General features: G+C 37.8%; 1 protein-coding gene across 1 annotated transcript in view; it reads left to right on the top strand.

Moving 5' to 3' along the window:
• Positions 1 to 1,351: 1,351 nt before the first annotated feature.
• The window catches only part of LOC150080654 (targeting protein for Xklp2-A-like), a 231,563-nt gene continuing 213,511 nt past the window's right edge, over positions 1,352 to 19,403 (top strand). The window contains exon 1 of the mRNA XM_090380773.1: positions 1,352 to 1,459. Within this exon, the coding sequence (XP_090236899.1) occupies positions 1,366 to 1,459 (94 nt within the window). The 5' untranslated portion in view covers positions 1,352 to 1,365. The remainder of the gene's footprint in view (positions 1,460 to 19,403) is intronic.

The following is a 19,403-nucleotide window of genomic DNA, read 5'->3' as shown; positions in this document are numbered from 1 at the left end:
ATGATCATAAATTCAAATTGAGGAAGAATGGTTGTAGAATAGATGTTTGGAAGTTTGCCTTTTCCGTGCAGTAGTTGAAGCTGGAACAGACTGCCGTCTGATAACGGAAAATTGTTCCAGCTGTGGAAGTGGATATCCTTAATAAATTCATGGAAGAAGTAGACCATATGTTGGATAGGAATGATAGGTGAAACGGGAATGTTTTTATTGGCTTACTATGTATAAGTTTGGTTTCTTGCATCATTTGCCACTACTAATACGAATAGTTAATTTTCTTTAAGTTGGACCGATAGAAATCCTGCAATTTTTATAACGACTTCGGGAATACCATTAACATTAGTAGAGGCATATGATGCAAGAAAGCAAGCTTATATAGCATCAGCCAAAAAAAAAAAAAAAAAAAAAAAAAAACGTTCCAATTTCACCCATCCATTCACTCCAAATGTTTGTTTAGTTATGCTATCAACCACCCGCTGGCTAAAGGCAAATTTCTACACATCTATTAATCCACAATTGTCTTTCCTTATCTACAATTGTCTTAAAACTGGACCAAGGGAAATCTGAATTTATTGTCTCCTTTTTTTCATATATATCGCATAGGCCGCAGAGCATTCAAATATGTTCGTTGGCATCGTTCATTCACGTGTGGTAGCTGAAGCACTGGGTACCAAGGTTGCTCTGTGCATTTTGGAAGAATGTTTGGGCAAGTAGTAGTAGTAGTGGCATGTGATGCAAGAAAGCAAGTGTATCAGCTTATGCAGCATCAGCCAAAAAAAAAAAAAAAAAAAACACACCATTCCCTCCAAATGCCTGACCAGTTCCTCCTTAAATTTATTTAACCTATCAATTTCCACAACAACAGATGGAAGTTTGTTCCAGCAATTAACCACCCGCTGGTTAAAGGCAAATTTCCGCACATCTATTCTACATCTGTCTTTCCTTAATTTTAATTTATGCCCCCTTAGGTTCGTAGTCTGAACAAGTGGTGGTGGTTGTGTAGAATCGAAGTGCCCTCTGTACTTCCAAAAAGTATTAGCATTTTATTATTATTATTAGCTATATGGGTTTTTTTTTCTTGTTATAAATCATGAATTATTATTATTTGCCAACACGGCTAAAAGTTAACGCTGTGCGTCCATTTACTAACTTGTATCTGTACTTTTAATACAGTACTTCAGCGTGCAAAGGATACCTACGAATATGACTGCGGGCGGCGCAGTTTAATAAATACTTTGGGGATGAGGGCGGGGTTTAATATACTGTAGTTCAAAATGCTGATTGGCTGAAGTACACAACTGCGAATTTCAAACACTCGGACAGAAAAGTTTCTCGTTTCTGTAAGGAACGGCAAGTAAAAAAGTAAAAATGGATAAAACTAACTGGCTTTATGATTATGATTGTCCACAATACGTTGACTTTCAGTCGTTATCTGATGAATCGGATTTGGAAGATTATTTTGGTAAGTTATCATTCTTAATGGTTTAACGACTAAATGCACAAGGTATACTTCCATATGGGTTTAAATTAACTATATAATATTGGTGTAGATACACCATAGTTAACCCATAAAATTAAACTACGTATTTAGTGTAAAGATTAATTTTATGGCTTAGCTATGGCTTATCTACACCGATATTATATAGTTAATAGTTTAACATACATTTTGGAAGCTTGTTTGTTTATTATTTTATTTATTTATTTATTTCTAAAAAGGTTTTATTGAGAAACGTTTCTCAGTTCAGTGTAATTGAAACAATGAACGGTAATTTCGAAGAGATTTCTTATTCACGATACGTTACCAGAGTTATACTGTAATAATAATGTAAATGCACAAGGCATAATACGATATGAGCATGAAATAATTATAATATCAATGTAAATACACCATAGTTGGCTCATAAAAAGAGTACCTGCCCACCCACCGACGATAGGCCAACAAGCCTTGAAGCGGTGCCATCTGTGTGGTGGTGCCCACTGAGAATAAGTAACAATAGTATTCTCTATTAGAGAAGTGTTGCTTGTTCGAGGTAGGGCAATACATGGTAACTCGTTGTGAAGGTAGTCACAATATGAGATACAATTAAATTGATGCCTTTACACTATGATTGTAGTTTATTTCTATGAGATAACAATGGTGGATTTACACCGATATTTTATAGTTATCAGAGTTACTAATTGTGTCAAGATTTTCTTTAGCATTAGCATTAGTAGAGGCATTTGATGCAAGAAAGCAAGCTTATGCAGCATCAGCCAAAAAAAAAAAAAAAAAACCACTTCCACTTCACCCCTCTGTTCGTTCAAAATACCTGTCCAGCTGAGCCTTAAACTTATTTAGGCTATCAACTTCCACTACAAGGGATGGAAGTCTGTTCGACCAACCAACCACCCGCTGGCTAAAGGCAAATTTCCACACGTCTATCCTACATCTGTCTTTCCTCAATTTGAATTTATGCCCTCTCAGGTGATTATTCTGAGCTAGAAGAAGAATCCCATCAGCATTGAGCATGCTAAAACCATTCAAGGCTTTATACACCTCTGTCAGATCACCTCGCTGGTGCCTAGTCTCCAGACACTGTAATTTGCAAAACTTAAGCCTTTCTTCGTAAGAGCACCCCTTTGTTCCATTTACTAATCTTGTTGCCCTTCTCTGTACTCGTTCCAGCAGCTCTACATCCTTCTTGAAATGAGGCCTCCAGACCTGTATACAGTACTCTAGGTGTGGCCTGACCATCGCCTTATACAATGGAATAATCACCTCCTTATCCCTGCTGGAAAAATTCCTGTATATCATTGACAATACTCCTTGAGCTACTCTTGCAGCCCGTCTGCACTTCTCAGAGAACTTCATATCTGCCTGCACAACCACCCCCAAGTCCCTTTCATTCTCTACCACTGTCAGTGTTGTACCACAGAGTTGATACGTTGCTCTGGGGTTGCTGTTTCCCATGTGTAGTACTTTACATTTGTCAATGTTAAACTTCATTTGCCACCTCTCAGCCCATCTGCTCAACCTTTCCAGATCCTGTTGCAGCAGCAGAGTGTCAGTAGTGTCCTTGACAACCCTGCCAACCTTTGTATCGTCTGCAAACTTGGACATTAATCCCAATATACCATCATCAATATCATTTATAAATACAGAAAACAATAATGGACCCAACACTGAGCCCTGAGGGACTCCACTAATAACATCAGTCCACGATGAGCAGTGTCCATTGATTACCACTCTCTGTCTTCTCCCCCTCAACCACCCCTTTATCCATAGCAGCAATTTGCCTCCAATGTCACACTGCTCCAATTTGTGTAGCAGTCTTCCATGTGCAACAGTATCAAAAGCCTTTCTAAGATCCAAGTATATAATATCAAAGTTATTCCCTGCATCCAGTTCTTTTGTGACTGCATCATAGTATCCAATCAAGTTGGTCAGGCAAGACTTCCCCTTAACAAAACCATGCTGTGTCTGAGCTATAACTGAAGTTTGTCTAAATGATCCTGCAGTGCGTCTTTAACCAGTGCCTCCATTAATTTTCCTGGAACAGAAGTTAAGCTCACAGGTCTATAATTACTTGTCAGCCTTTGATCCTCCTTTGTGAATTGGGGTCACATTTGCACATTTCCAGTCTATGGGTACCTCCCCTGAGTCCAAGGAAGCTCTCGTAATTATGGCTAAGGGTTTGCTTACTTCCTTTGCTGCCTCCTTTAATATAACTGGATAGATCCCATCCACCCCGGGTGCCTTTCTTGTGTTTATCTTCAACAGTTTCTCCTCCACTTTACTCCCAGTTATTTCAAGATTCTGTAACTTACTGCTAGAGTTGAATACACCTCTGGCATTCCCCTCGCTGAATAACTCCTCATGTGTGAATGTCGATGCAAAATATTCATTTAGTTTGTTAGCCACCTGAGCAGGATCATCAACACTTGACCCATCAATATCAAGTGGACCAATCTGATTCATCCCTTTCCTTCTAGAGTTTACATAAGTAAAGAACTCTTTGCTGTTTTTCTTTGCATCCCTTGCCAAGGATTTCTCGTAATCTGCCTTCGCCTGCCTAACCTCCTTTGTAACTTGGTTGCATATCAACTTGTATCTATCATAGGCTTCTGTGTCATGTGTTAATTTGTAAGTATCCCATGCATTTTTCTTCTCTGCCATATGCCTCATTAGTTCATCTGACATCCATTTTGGCCTAAACCTTGAACAATATTTCTTAGTTGGTATGTAAAGCCTAGTAGCTTCCAAGATAAGTTCTTTGAATGCTTCCCATTTTGAATTTGCTGTTGGTAACATCATCAGTTGGTCCCACTGTATAGAATTTAAATACTGTCTCAGTCCATCGTAGTCGCCTTTACGGAAGCAATAACCCTTCCCTTTACCCCTAATGGTAGTTACCTCTTTCAGTAAATCCCACTTCAGCACACTGTGATCACTGCCACCTAGTGGTTCATTTATCTGCAGATTCTTAATGCATGAAGAATCACTGCTGATAATCAAATCAAGAGTATTACTCCCTCTAGTTGCCTCCCGAACATGCTGATGTAGAAAACAATCATCCAATAAATCCACAAAAGCCCTGCTAGTGTGTGAGTATCCAGCCCCCAAATTCCAGTCAATATCTGGGAAATTAAAATCTCCCATTATAAGACACTCTGATTTACTGGCCCACTCTATATCCCTGTACAGTTCCTTATTATACTCATCAGAGTCATTAGGCCTATAGCACACTCCTACTCTCAATTTTGATCTCCCAATGTTTATGTCACACCAAACTGACTCCACACTGCACTGTCCAGCGATGTCGACTGGCTTCACTTCCTTGGTTTTTATGTGTTTCTTAACTAATAGCATAACACCTCCCCCCTTCCTATCCTGTCTATCCTTTCTGTAGACGTTGTACTCCCCAAATTGCAGTTCCGCATCCCTTATATCTGTGTGACACCATGTCTCTGATATCCCAACAATATCTGCCTTCGATGTTTTGAGCAATACCTCAAATTCATCAAATTTATTTACTAAACTCCTAGCATTGGTGTACACGCAAGTATACCTGCACCTGTTTCTATTCTTAGCTACCCTAACACAACCCATGTGTTTACTTGTACCACAATGGCTCCCAGCAGTCTCTGAAATACCATGCATCTTGTTTTTCAGGCTTCTGCTCATTCTAATAGAAGCAGTGCAAGAATCTCTTTCACCTCTGCCAGTGGCTACTGTCAATCTATTGGTCTTTGTCTCCCCCCAAGCTAGCAGTTTTCCGACCCACCTAACACTGCCTCGATAGCATCAGCAAATATTCTTGCACCCTTTCTATTTAAGTGTATCCCATCCCTGTAGAAGCAATCTCTCCTGTCAAGTACAGTCCAGGCTGAAAAAAATTCTACCCCTTGAGCCTTGCACAATCTTTCCAGGGCCGAATTGATCGACAAGGCTCTCATCATATACTCCCTCCTATCGTGTCTGGGCAGAATTGCAGACACTTTCAAATTCAACCCTAATTCTCGGCTTTTGTTCAACAGTGACCTGTACTTGTTAAGTAATTCTGCCGGTCTCCTACTCTTAATATTATTAGTGCCAACGTGTACAACTATATCACCTTTTGTGCCCTTAAAAGATGATATTCGCTCTACAACGTCATCAACCTTTGCCCCTGGCAGACATACCCTTTGTAACTTGGTTGCATATCAACTTGTATCTATCATAGGCTTCTGTGTCATGTGTTAATTTGTAAGTATCCCATGCATTTTTCTTCTCTGCCATATGCCTCATTAGTTCATCTGACATCCATTTTGGCCTAAACCTTGAACAGTATTTCTTAGTTGGTATGTAAAGCCTAGTAGCTTCCATGATAAGTTCTTTGAATGCTTCCCATTTTGAATTTGCTCTTGGTAACATCATCAGTTGGTCCACTGTATAGAATTTAAATACTGTCTCATCCATCGTAGTCACCTTTACGGAAGCAATAACCCTTCCCTTTACCCCTAATGGTAGTTAACTCTTTGAGTAAATCCCACTTCAGCACACTGTGATCACTGCCACCTAGCGGTTCATTTATCTGCAGATTCTTAATGCATGAAGAATCATTGCTGATAATCAAATCAAGAGTATTATTCCCTCTAGTTGCCTCCCGAACATGCTGATGCTTTTCTTATTTTCTATTTGGACAAACGTCAAAACAGGGACATAACTGTGAATTCCCCACCACCCTCAATAGTTTGGCCTTATGGTAGTCCACCACCGAGCCAAGTGGAATGGAAAATGCTGACAGAGGAAACAAAAAAAATATTCGTTACCATTTGTACAAGGAAGCAATTTTTCTACCCTTAGCCTTTTCAAAATAGTTTGGTCTGATTTAATCGCTGGTTTCCATTGTTGTTAACTTTAGTTTAGGTAGAATATGAAGCTGGAGATTGAGATATGAGCCAATTGTGATATGCTGTTTTCTAATCTTGAAGAGTCTATATTAATGAGATATCCAAGGGTTAAAGGATGAGATTGTGATTTTATGGCGAAGGAAGAATAATTTCATTGACACAATCTGAGCAAACATTAGGATTCAATGATTTAAAACAGTAATTCAACCACAGAAAAGAAGAAAAGAAATCACGTAGGTCATCTGATTTTACATTCTTGTAAGGTAATAATTTCAACAAAAAAATATTTTCAACAGAAGGCTGCAAATGAGAATGGTAAAGGTTCTCCATTGGAGAAGTGATTATTATCAAGTTGTAATCTTAAGTACGTACAGGACTAATGTTAAGTGTATTTTGAAGAGTTCTTAGTGAGGAAAAGTATGGTTGTAACCAGTTTAGTGTACGGTTAGGATTGTTTGTATTCTCATAGGTTAATGAACAAGTTGTGTAAAGTCATTAGTAAAAGCAAAAAAAAATCTTGGCATCTACTAGTTCGGTCCATGCAAACCAAACCTAGAAAACCAAAGCCAGCTGGAGTTATGGACATTAAAATTGACAAACGAAATTATTTTACTATTAGGAAAGTTAGATTGGAGAATGTTATTTTCAAAGAAAGGATGTCAGAAAAGTTCTGTGTGATTTGTAGATGTGAAAGAATGATAGAGGTAAGAGAAGAATTTGACATAATAGGGTTTTTATTTTAAACCAGAAGAGATTAAAAAAAAATTCAGATTAGGAAGTCTCTAATGTGAATATCAGACTGGACATATGTACAAGTTGTTGTTTGGTTTTTAGGAGCATTAGCAACTAAGGCCATATTGCTCCAGGATATGCGGTGGTCATTCCTTAACCTTTCCGCATCCTCCGTATTTGGTGGTGACGGGCTCGAACCCCGGTCTAATCAAGAAGCGTGTGCTACGCACTGCTGCTCCTTCCCACCTGGCTACGGAGGCGCCACATATGTACAAGTAACACCTTTTTAAGACTAAAGGAATTGTAGAGCAAATAACACTGGCAAACAAAAAAAAAAATTTTTTTTTTAACCTCTAATGCAAAAGTTGCCAATTCTAATGGAAATTGATTTGCCAATGAACTTATAGTACTTAGTACTGTGCTTGGGTTGGAGGTTGAGAAGACGAAAGAAGATATTTGTTGACATTGGACTTGAACTTCTGTAGACTGATTTTCAGGAAATACGTATGAAGGAAGGTTATTCCAGAAAACGGCAGTTGAATGAATAAACGAGGAAGATGAAAAGTTGGTTCTGTGAGTTTGAAGTTGGACAGAAAATGGATGTTGGCTGGTGGCGGCACATGTATTCGGACTGTCTTGAATGAGAGAGAGTGGGAATTATAGAAGCCAATTCAGAAGAACAGTGCCCATGGAAGTATCTGTAAAAGAGGCATGCAGCAGAAACAGTATGTCTATGAGACAGCGAGTGGAGAGACCTCTGTTAGAGATGAATCATTAATTAACCTAACTGCCCTCTTCTGAATGGAATCAAGAAGCCTGAGAGAGGTTTTGGGGGCACCACCATGTGGGAACAATAGTCCATGGCAGGGCAGATTTGCAGTTTATACAGAGTGAGCAGCTGTTTGGAAGAAAAGTAACACCGAGAGCGAAAGAAAACCAAGTTTTTTAGATGCAGAGGAAGCAATATTTGTAATGTGGTTGTGCCAAGAGAGAGATTAGAAGTCAGGGTAATCCCCAAAAGAGATATCATTTTGCCTAGAAATCGGAGTGTCACTAAAGGTAAGCATAGCAGAAGAATCCTTTTTTGCGAGATATAAGACAAGACTGAGTTTTAGAAGGGTTGAAATCAACTAAGTTGTCTTTGCCCCACTGGAGAATTACCTGAAGATCGGCATTTAGGAATTAGTAGCAGATTTTCGAGAAGTTGAAGCTGATTGAACAGAGAAAGGTTTCTCAAAGTGGAATGCAATATGCTATCATTGGCAAAACTATGGATAGGATTTGCAGTCAATGGAAGAAGGTCGTTAATATACAAGAGGAAAAGAGTGGGAGAAAGAACTGAACCTTGGGGGACACCGGCATTAGTGGAGAAGTTAGAAGACAGAGAGCCATCTACCGTCACCCTCAGTGAGTGATCAGAGAGAAAACTGGATAACCAATTACTAAAAATAGTTGGCAAACCATAACATGGAAGCTTGTTTAGAAGACCTTTATGCCAAACACGATCGAAAGCCTATGAGATGTCAAGAGCAACTACTTGTGTTTCACCAAACCTTTCCATTGAATTAGTCCATAAATGGGTAACATAAGCCAGAACATCACCAGTGGATCAACACTGACGTAATCCATACTGGCTATCGTTGATCAGATGGAAAGTTTATAGGTTGTTTAAGAGTTGGCAGTTAATTGATTTCTCCATTACTTTAGAAAGAGAAGTAATTGCAATGGGACGATAATTGGATGGGAGGGATTCGTCACCCTTTTTAGGAACTGGCTGGATATGAGCAAATTTCCAAGCAGAAGGAAAAACACCTTTGGAATAAGAAAGTGAAAAAAGGCGCCAAAGAATAGGAGTAAGTTCAGGAGCACAGGTTTTGAGAACAAGTGGAGAACCATCGGGACCTGGAGAACCATCGGGATTTTACCAAGATCATTAATACATGAGTTGGATGAAAAATGGGATGCTAGCAGCTCAGCTTTATCCTTGGCTGAAGTGACAACAGAACCATCTGGTTTGGACAGAGGTGGGAGCAGAGATGGGCAAAATTTGTGGCCAATAGCTTTGGCAAGGGACCAGAATGCTCGGATACGATTAGGGCAAGAAGCAAGTTTTCTACTCTTAGCCTGTTTGGACTAAGAGTAGAAAACTTGCAGAAAGCTGTTATTAATCAGTCCTAACTCTAGTTTGGACCGATTAATAACTGCTTTCCAATTGTTGCGAGCTTTGGTGTAAGCAGAAAATGAAACTGAAGAATTAGAAACAAGCTAATTACGATATGCAACATTCTTTTCTTGAGCAGCCTTAGCACATTTACTGGAAAACCAAGGTTTAGATAAAAGATGAGATTTTAAAGTGGATTGTGGGATAAAGGATTCCATTCCTGCAAGAATAATTTCACTGACACGATCTGAGCAAACGTTGACATCAGAAGTTTCGAAACAGTAATCCGACCAAGGAAAAGAAGAAAAGAAACCTCTCACTTCGACCGTGTACTTAGAAGGGGTGTTTGTGAGAAAAAGATCAAACGTGTTGGCTGTATTATTAGGATTGTCCAGTATTCTTGTAGGTAAATCAACAATCTGTGCGAGTTCATTAGTGATTGCCAAAGCCTCAGCATCTCGACCAGCTGGGTCGGTGTGACTAGAAAATGGAAACCAGCTGGAGTTGTGAACATTAAAATCATCAAGGAAAATTACCTTACTGTTAGGAAAGTTGGACTTGAGAAAGTCAAGTTGCAAAGAGAGGAAGTCAAAGAGCTCCAAGTGATTAGTGGAGTTTGGAGAACGGTAGAGACAACAGATGAATTTTACCCAATGAGGTAGAAAGATTTTAAGCCAGAGAAGATCAAAGAGAGTAGATTCCAAATTGCCAAGTCTCTGACAGGGAATATCTGAACGGACATATGCACAAATACCACCTTTGAGGCGAAAGGAATCATACAACGAATAATTTGGGCACCCGAGATGAGCAGTAGTTGAATAAACCGATAACTGAGATTCGGTCAGAAAAAGTAGATGGGGTTTGGCAGATTGCAAGTGGAAATGGACATCGTTAAGATTAGAATTGAGTCCATGTATATTTGTGAAATGAATTAGGAAGTGCTTGGGAGGTTTAGATCTTTTCGCAGATAAGCTTTCTCTATTAGTTTGACAATTGATTGTGTATTCAGTAGTAAGAAAAAGTGGGTGGGACATGCTGTATGAAGTAATGAAATTTTTGGATATGGCGTTCACATGGTAAGAATATACCCAGATCCTAGACGTAATGTGGCCTCAACAGTGCTCCCTTCATACATGCTACTCGGAATCCCTCCAGTCACTATCTGGCAGAGTAGAGGTAGCAAGATTATACACTAGCTGATCCGGAAGCCTCCTAGAAAGTTACCAATAGGTTTGGTCCGGTGTACTAACTGGCGGCCAGCCTGCGAACACCGTTTTAGAGCTGTACCCTCGAAATGTAAGGAATATTGGATCTCGCCACGATGTTCATCATAACCTCTTAGGCGCATTATAGCCATAGTAGCTTATGCGCCATTAAACGCCCATAACAACAACAACATCATAACCTAAAAAGTCATCAATCATACTGCATGATGGAAGAGATAGGGAAGGGTTGACCGGAACTTAGCTCTAGAGATTAAACATGGGTTCCACCACTTCAAGCCTCCAATAAGCAAAGTGGTGGTATTGCACTGGTTGATAAGAGTTATCTACCACCTGCCTGGTAACATAGAGGGGCAACATACCTCCATGTGGTGTGGGTGCCACACATTGATCCCTGCTTACGTTGGTTCACACCTGGGTGGTCACCCACCATGTACTTGTGCATGGAGGTTATACCCAGGATTACTAACATTCCTGCCATCGTGAAGGTGCAAGCATATGGATATGCTTGCACCTTCACGATGGTGGAAATATATGGATATATTAGTAACAATGAATGACAAACTTTAATGCCATACAAAAATGCATATACAATCTTAAAAATGAGTCTTATTTATTTTAAAATAGTTTAATGCATGCAATGTACTATGCATATTTTGTTTCCTTGACACATTTTTATTATTATTATTATTATTATCCATATGATGCAAGGAAGCCTGAGGCTTATGCTGCACCAGGAAAAAAAAAAAAAGTTCCCGAGTAACCCTGAGAGAGAGAGAGAGAGAGAGAGAGAGAGAGAGAGAGAGAGAGAGAGAGAAGAGAGAGAGAGAGAGAGTCAAAAGTAGAAGGGAATCACCAAGAAAGAGAAGAATAATGATATCCAGCTCAGGACCCTGGGTGTGCCAAGCCCATACTCACCAGATGTGAGCCCTTGGGTTTGCCACTCAGAGTTTTTCTTTTAGTACATTTTTTAGTCCTCTTAAGAAAGCAGAAGTAATCTTTAATCATAGTGACCTTGATTAAAGATTTATGATTAAAGTTTTTTAAATTTTTTTTAATCATAGTGACCTTGACCAAGTTTCTGACTTGGAAAGTTTCACTCATTTTATCATTTCCTGATTAAAGAGTCTTCCCCCCCCCCCCCCATCACATCTCCCAAATTTTGAGGGGAATGGGAATGAAAAAAAAATTTTCAGACATTTGGAAGCCCAAACATTGCTTCAAAAAAAAAAAAAAAAAAAAACCCATGCAGATCTGCTAGTTCATTATCTTTTACCTTTGTTTCAAATATGTCATCTTTATTAAGTAGTTTCTTTTCCTGAGGACCAACGAAAATTCCTTCTTTTGGTTTTCTTTTGTTAAATTGGGAACACTTTCCTTAACAGAATCCACTTCTTTTATCGTGAGCTCAAAATTTTTCATAAATCCAAGCTTTATATGCAATATTGGAAGTACATTTTTTTTTTTTTTTGGTTCAGCCAGGGGAAGCTATTTTATATTACTTCTCCTTCATTAAAATTCTTCCCACTGTTCCACAATGTTTTTCATGACTGTTACACAAATGAAGAAAATAACAGTATTCTGTGAAACCTTCCTATAGACCAGTAACTGATCCACTTAGCTTAAAATCATCAAACATTTCGAGAAAAGTATGTTGTTGCACTCAGGATCTTGGACATACTTTTGTGTGTTTTTTTCAGGCCAACAGCATAAAATAGAGGAACTGTTGGGAATGCACTTCCATTGCACAGCAAAAGTGCTTAGAATTAGTAGAGGCATGTGATGCAAGAAAGCAAGCTTATATAGCCCCCCCAAAAAAAAAAAAAAACCCTTCCTGTTTCACCCATCCATTAATTCCAAAAGTTTGTCTAGTTCAGCCTTGAATATATTTAAGCTGTCAATTTCTACAACAACAGATGGAAGTTAGTTCCAGTTAGTTCCAACCGGCTAAAGGCATTCTGCACATCTATTCTATAACCAGCTTTCCTCAATTTGAATTTATGCTCCCTCAGGTGTGGAATCTGAGTCTGAGCAAGAGGAAGAATCCCATCAGCATTGAGCTTGCTCAAACTATCAAGGCCTTATATACCTCACTCAGATCACCATACAGGTACCTAGTATCTAGACACTAAAATTTGCAGCGACTGGCCTTTCTTGGTAACAGCAACCCTTTGTTCCACTCACTAATCTCATTACCCTTCCCTGTACTCGTTTCAGCAGCTCTGCATCTTTCCTAAAATGAGGTCTACGGACCTGAATGCAGTACTCAAGGTGTGGCCCAACCATTGAGTTATACAAGGGGATAATCACCTTTGCCAGCAAAATTCCTATATATCATTGACAAAACCCCATGAGCTACTCTTGCAGCCTGTCTGCACTGCTCAGAAAACTTCATATCTGACTGCACAATTACTCCAAGTCTTTTCATTCTCCACTAACCTGATTGTACTACCTCACAGTTCTGTTACTCTGGGGTTACTGCTACCCATATGCAGTACTTTGCATTTGTCAATATTCAAAAATTTGTCAAACTTCAGTTGCCACCTCTCAGCCCATCTGTTGAACTTTTCCAAATCCTCTTGCAGTAGCGGATCATCCTTACTGTTATTAAGGACCTTACCAACCTTTGTATCATCTGCTAACTTGGACATTAAGCCTGATATACTTTCATTAATATCATTGATAAATATTGAAAACAACAATGGGCCCAATGCCGAACCCTGGAGGACTTCACTAATAACATTAGTCCATGAAGAGCAGTGTCCATTGATCATGACTCCGTCTTCTCCGACTAAACCAACCCTTTATCCATAGCAGCAACTTGCCCTTAATGCCATACTGCTCCAAATTGTACAGTTGTCTTCCATATGCATCAGCATCAAATGCTGATGCATATGGAAGACAACTGTACAAATGCATCAGCATCAAATGCTTTCCTAAAATCCAATTATAATATTAGAACCTATAGTACTTAGCACCGTGCATGGGTTAGAGGTGAGAAAATGAAAGAAGATATTTGTTGACATTGGATTTGAACTTCTGTAGATTTTAATTTTTTCATGAAGTTGTAAACTATCTAAAACCTTATCTGATCAACAATTGCCAGTATGGATTCTGTCAGTGTCAATCCACTGGTGATATTCGGGCTTTATGTTACCATCTATGGGCAAATTCAATGGAAAAGTTTGAAACTCGAGCAGTTACTTTTGACATTTCAAAAGCTTTTGATTACGTTTGGTATAAAGATTTTCTAAATAAACTTCCATCTTATGGTTTGCCAATTGTTTTCTGTCTGACCACTCACTGCAGGTGATGGCTGTCTTATAACTTCTTCACTAATGCTGGTGTTCTCCAAGGTTGTTCTTTCTTACACTTTTCTTGTATATTAATGAACTTCTTCCATTGACTGGAAATCTTATCCACTGTTTTGCTGATGATAGCACTTTGCATTCCACTTTCCAGTTTGAGAAACCTTGCCTTGCTCAAACAGCTTCAACTTCTTGAATGTCCACTATCAATAACTTAGTTGATTCCAATCCTAAAACTCAGCCCTGTCTTATATCTCGCAAAAAGGATTCTTCTGCTCTTATACTTATCTTCAATGATGTTTGGATTTCTAGGCAAGATCCTATGTCAATCTGGGGATTACTCTGACTTCTAATTTCTCTTCGCCTGAGCATATTCCAAATATTGCTTTCTCTGCATCTTAAAAACTGGGGTTTCTCTTTCACTCTCAGTGTTATTTTATTCCCAAACAGTTGTTCACTCTACTAATCCTCCCTTCCATGGAATATTGTTCCCACATCTGGGGTGGTGCCCCTAAAACCTCTCTCAGGCCTCTAGATTCCATTCCAAAGAGGACAGTTAGTTTAATTAATGACTCATCTCTAACAGTGTCTCTCCACTCTTTGTCTCACTGACATTCTGTTTCTGCTGCATGCCTTTTCTATAGATACTTCCATGGGCTCTATTCTTCTGAATTGTCTTCTATAATTCCCGCTCTCTCTCTTTCAAAGCAGTCCGAACATGTGCCTCAACTACTTTTAACAGCCCAACTTCAAACTCACAGAACCAACTTTTCTTCTTCCTCATTTATTCATTCAACTTAATTAATTGAACTTAATTTTGAGGCATCAATAAATATATGCCATTCATTTGGATATGTTCAATGATCATTTCATTTAGAAGACCACTAATATCTTAACGTAAATGCATATTGTTTTACATAATGAAATATTCTGAAAACTTTGTTACATTTTCAGTATACTGTAATTTTAGTTTCTGCTTCAGATAAAATTCCAGTGATGTAACCTAGAATTAAGGAGATCATCTTGCTCTTTAAATAAATCATGAACTCAAGTCATTCAACTCTTCTTGCTTAATTAAGTGGGGCAAATTATAATTTTCTAGTTGGTAGTCTAAATACAGTAAGTGCCGGTTATAGTGATCACGTTTGCAAATTGAATTTTGATTCTAATAAATGGCAATATCCACTTGTGAAAATTGATGAATATTATCCACAGGCTATAAAAATTAAGATATAAAGCACAAATTTACACTTTATTATCAGAAGTTTGTTACCTACTAAATATTACACGAAAATCGAAAGAATATTATCTACAGGTTAGCAAAATAAAAACAAATTTATACTTGCGTACATAATATTCATATTAATTAAACATAACACTTTGTAATATTATTATAATTTAACTTAACACTGCAAAGTTTATTTATAGATATTTCAATATTGTATAACAGTCTATATTCACAATATGTCTCACAGTCACTTGCACCAGTTTCTTCCAACACTCTTCTCAGGACGGCTATAGCTTCATGAGTTGGCCAGTTTTGTAACTAGAATTTGTTCGGGTTCATCTTCATTTTCCTTCTCCATTGCGAAATTATCAATAACAGACTGGGCAATTTTTTCATCTGTTAAAGCTGTAATAACTTGTAGATCACCATCTATGTCCACCCAATCATTAAGCCTCTGTTCACCCATGTCTTCAGGCTTTTCAACATGATCAATATCATGACTTAGTTGACCATCATGAATAATTAATCCACATTTTTTGTAACAGTTGCTAATGCAGGTTTCAGAAACTTCATTCCAGGTACTCATTTTCATATGAAGTGCATCTAGAACAGTTATCTGCTTTGCGATATTGATGATGTTCCCAAACCATCATCTATAGACTGGATCATTCTTCGCCTCATATCCAATCTATAAAAGGTCTTAAACATTTTATTATTCTGTGGCTGAATCAGTGATGTAGCATTTGAAGGTAGAAAAACTAATTCAATGTTTTTGAAAATCAACTTTGGATGGGCTGGGTAGTTGTCCGAAACCAATGCAATTTTTTTGTTTTTCTTATCCAATTTCAAATCCTATTTACGAAGATAATCTTCAAATAAAGAAGCTGTCATCCACGCGTTGGCATTGTTGGCATATTCAACAGGCAGCTGTCTTACTTTTTAAAACATCTGGCTATTTACTCTTGCCTATAACTAGGCAAGAGTAAATTCTTGATTTTTCCTTGCATGTTAAAAGAACTGTAATCCTGTCTTTGATCTTTCCTGCAGATGCAGAGGAATTTTTAAAAATCATGCAATGGTTTGGGGTTGCCCTGTAGTACAACCCGGTTTCATCTGTATTAAAAATGTCTTCAGAATTATAAGTGTTTAACAGTTTGCCAAGAGGTTTTCAACCAATTGTCAGCTACAGAACCATTGGAATCCTGTTTTTTTCTGTGAAGTTTTTTTGTAAACAATATCATGCCTCACCATCCATCTTGTCAGCCTTCCATCTGTTGCCTTAAACTCTTCGTGTAGTTATTCAGCAAAATCTTTAGCTTTTTGAAGAAGAATGCTACAATCAATTGGTGCATTAAATGAGCTGGCCTATTTGAACCAAAATGAACAGATTTCCTTTTTCTGGTTTCACTAATCACATTTGTGTTTAATGTGCGACGTGATTTTAATAATTTTGATAAAGCTGACTGAGGCACTCTTAATTTTACTGCTGCTTCCCTTTGAGACATATTGCTTAAGTTTAATTTGTTTTATGTTTTTATAATTCGTAATTTAACTTTTACACTCAAATTCACTCTTTAATGTTCACTGTTTTTTTTTTTTTTTTTTTTTGAATAGTAAAATTTAAAACAGTAAAAAAGATAAGCATCAATGAATAACATAGCACATTGCATGCACAACTTGGAACTAACATGACACGTGCAAGTAAGATACAGGGTAAAAAGTTTACAAAGTTTAGATGTAGGAATGAAGACCAGATTTCAGTGAAGGGGAAACATGTTTCATCATAATAAAGTAAAAACACAGAATTCCAGCTGTAGGTATTATCGCAAATGCAATAAGATAGAGTTTACTATCCATTTATAAAAAAATTGTGCAAACAAAAAAAAAAAAAAAAAAAAGTCCAATAATTACTGAAAACTGCAAATTGTTTTTGTTTTATGGTTGTGACCTCCAGAAATGTGCTTTAGAAAAGTATCACAGAGGCATTCAAAATTGGTTCTTATAACAAAAAATGTGATTCTAATAAACGATGAAAGTGTAGTGCATTTTATTGATTTGAATTGGTTCTTTGAAATTTGATTCTATGAAGCAGCTGATTCTAATAAACAGTGATCACTGTAACTGGCACTGACTGTATGTTGAAGTGGATGATCCAGCATTGCCTGCATAAGAATCCTTACTGTATCCTTAATCCCATGATTTTGCAGGGCTGGCATCGGCAGGTCTTCATATGTGGAACAGATCTTATTATAGATGATATATTAGGATATTTGATCCTGTTTTTACCTTTTCCCTGATATTTTTGTCATATGCAAATAGCAATCATCAGTGTGATTGTGTGGTTCTTGCCACACTATAAGAATTTTTCTTATAGTGTGGCAACTTAACTTTTTCCAATTGACCACATCCTTAGATTTATGGTGCAGGTAATAAAGCACCTGTGTACATCCCAAGTTTTGTCCTGATTGCCAATCTTTCAACCAAAGTACAAAGAATATGCTCCTCTAGTCACACTAGATTTTCTTCATCTAAAACTCAGATGAATAAAATTTACACATGTAGCAGACATTGTCAGGTTATTCAGTCACTTCATTTGCTTCTGCTTAAACATTTATCAATATAATGCTAAACAAAATAGAAAAAACAAACACTATGCAATAGATCTGCAGATAAATTGTGCACATACTTGCACTTCAACTATCTTTACATTACTGAAAGAGACAGGTTTGAATATGGATCAGTGTCATATCTACTTCCCAAATTGTAAGATATACATATTATGGGCAAGCACAAAAATCTGTATATGTACAGGTTCGTGTGTTTGCCCATAATATGTATATCTTACTGCAATGTGACATGATGATGCAAAAGTTTAAAAATTACTTTCAAAATCTACTCGAAAAAACTGACTGCAAACAGCCGAAAAAATGAATTAGTGGAGGTAAAAATTATGTTGGCCAGTGTAATCAGGACAACCAAGATGAGCGTTGAGGCGATTAATAATTAAGATTCAAAGTGCAAGTGTTTTTTTTCTCCAGATTGTAGGCAGAAATGGATTTTATCGAGATTGGAACTGAGATCACATATATTTGTGAAAAGAATTGGGAAATTTTTTGTGGAGGATAAGTTTGTTCTAAACTAAGGAAATCACTACAACTGGACTTAATTCTACAGATAACAATAATAGTAAACAAAAAGAAGACTTGAGATTGGGTACATTTAACATAACATAACTTTAAATGGAAGAGAAGAGTTAGTTGATGTAATGGTGGAGAGATGACTGGATGCATCGTGATTGAGTGAAGTGAATTAGAGCAAAAGCCAAAACGATCCGAGAAGGGGTTATAAGCTTTGGTGATTGTGAAATGGAATGGTTATAGTAGTTAGTCCAGAATGGAGGGACTAACTAACTAAGAGCACCCCCCCCCCCCCCCCATTGTTCTACTCACCAATCTTATTGCCCTTTTCTGCACTCATTCCAACAGCTCTGCATCTGTCCTAAAATGAGGACTCCAGAACTGTATTCAGTACTCAAGGTGTGGCCTGAGTACTGCCTTATACAGTTCGATAATTACTTCCCTATCCCTGCTAGCAAAATTCCTGTATATCATTGACAAAACCCCATGAGCTGTCCTTGCGGCCTGTCTGCATTGCTGAGAGAACTTATCTGATTACACAATTATCCCAGGTCTTTTTCATTTTCCACTACCCTGAGTATAGTACCACACAGTTGGTACATTACTCTGTGGATTACTGCTACCCATATGCAGTACTTTGCATTTATCAATGTTAAACTTGAGTTGCCATTTTTCAGCCCATCTGTCTAACTTTTCGAGATCCTGTTGTTGCAGTAGCATACTGTCATTAACCACTCTGCCAACCTTGGACATTAAGCCTGATATGCCTTCATCAATATCATTGATAAATATAGAAAACAGCAGTGGGTTTAACACCGAACATTGGGGGGAGTCTAATAACATTAGTCCACGAAGTGTAACATCCAAAGTGTTAGTTGTCTGACTGTACTATTCTTCTGAAGAATTCTTCTCTGCAGTCCATTGAATACCACTGTTTTTTTTTTTTGTTTTTTTTGGCACACAATAGCCTTAGATGCTGATGTGCCATAAAATTCCTAATAACCAACCACCTCTGTCTTTTCCCACTCATTCACCCCTTTACCCGTAGCAGCAACTTACCCTTAATGGCAAGTACTCCAATTTGTACAGCAGTCTTTTATATGTAACAGTATCAAAAACTTTCCTGAAATACAAGTTTATCAGATTTATTTTTTGCATCCAGTTCCTTTTTGCCTACATTGTAGTAACCAATCAAATTGGTCAAACAGGATTGATAAGTAATAACCTCTGGCAGAGAATAAAGAT

The sequence above is a fragment of the Mastigoproctus giganteus genome, chromosome 9 (genome assembly GCF_048544385.1).
Source record: "Mastigoproctus giganteus isolate SK-2022 chromosome 9, ASM4854438v1, whole genome shotgun sequence".
NCBI classification, from domain to species: Eukaryota; Metazoa; Arthropoda; class Arachnida; order Uropygi; family Thelyphonidae; genus Mastigoproctus; species Mastigoproctus giganteus.
Note: the sequence above shows the minus strand (reverse complement) of the source record. Positions and strands in the feature narration are given on the sequence as shown.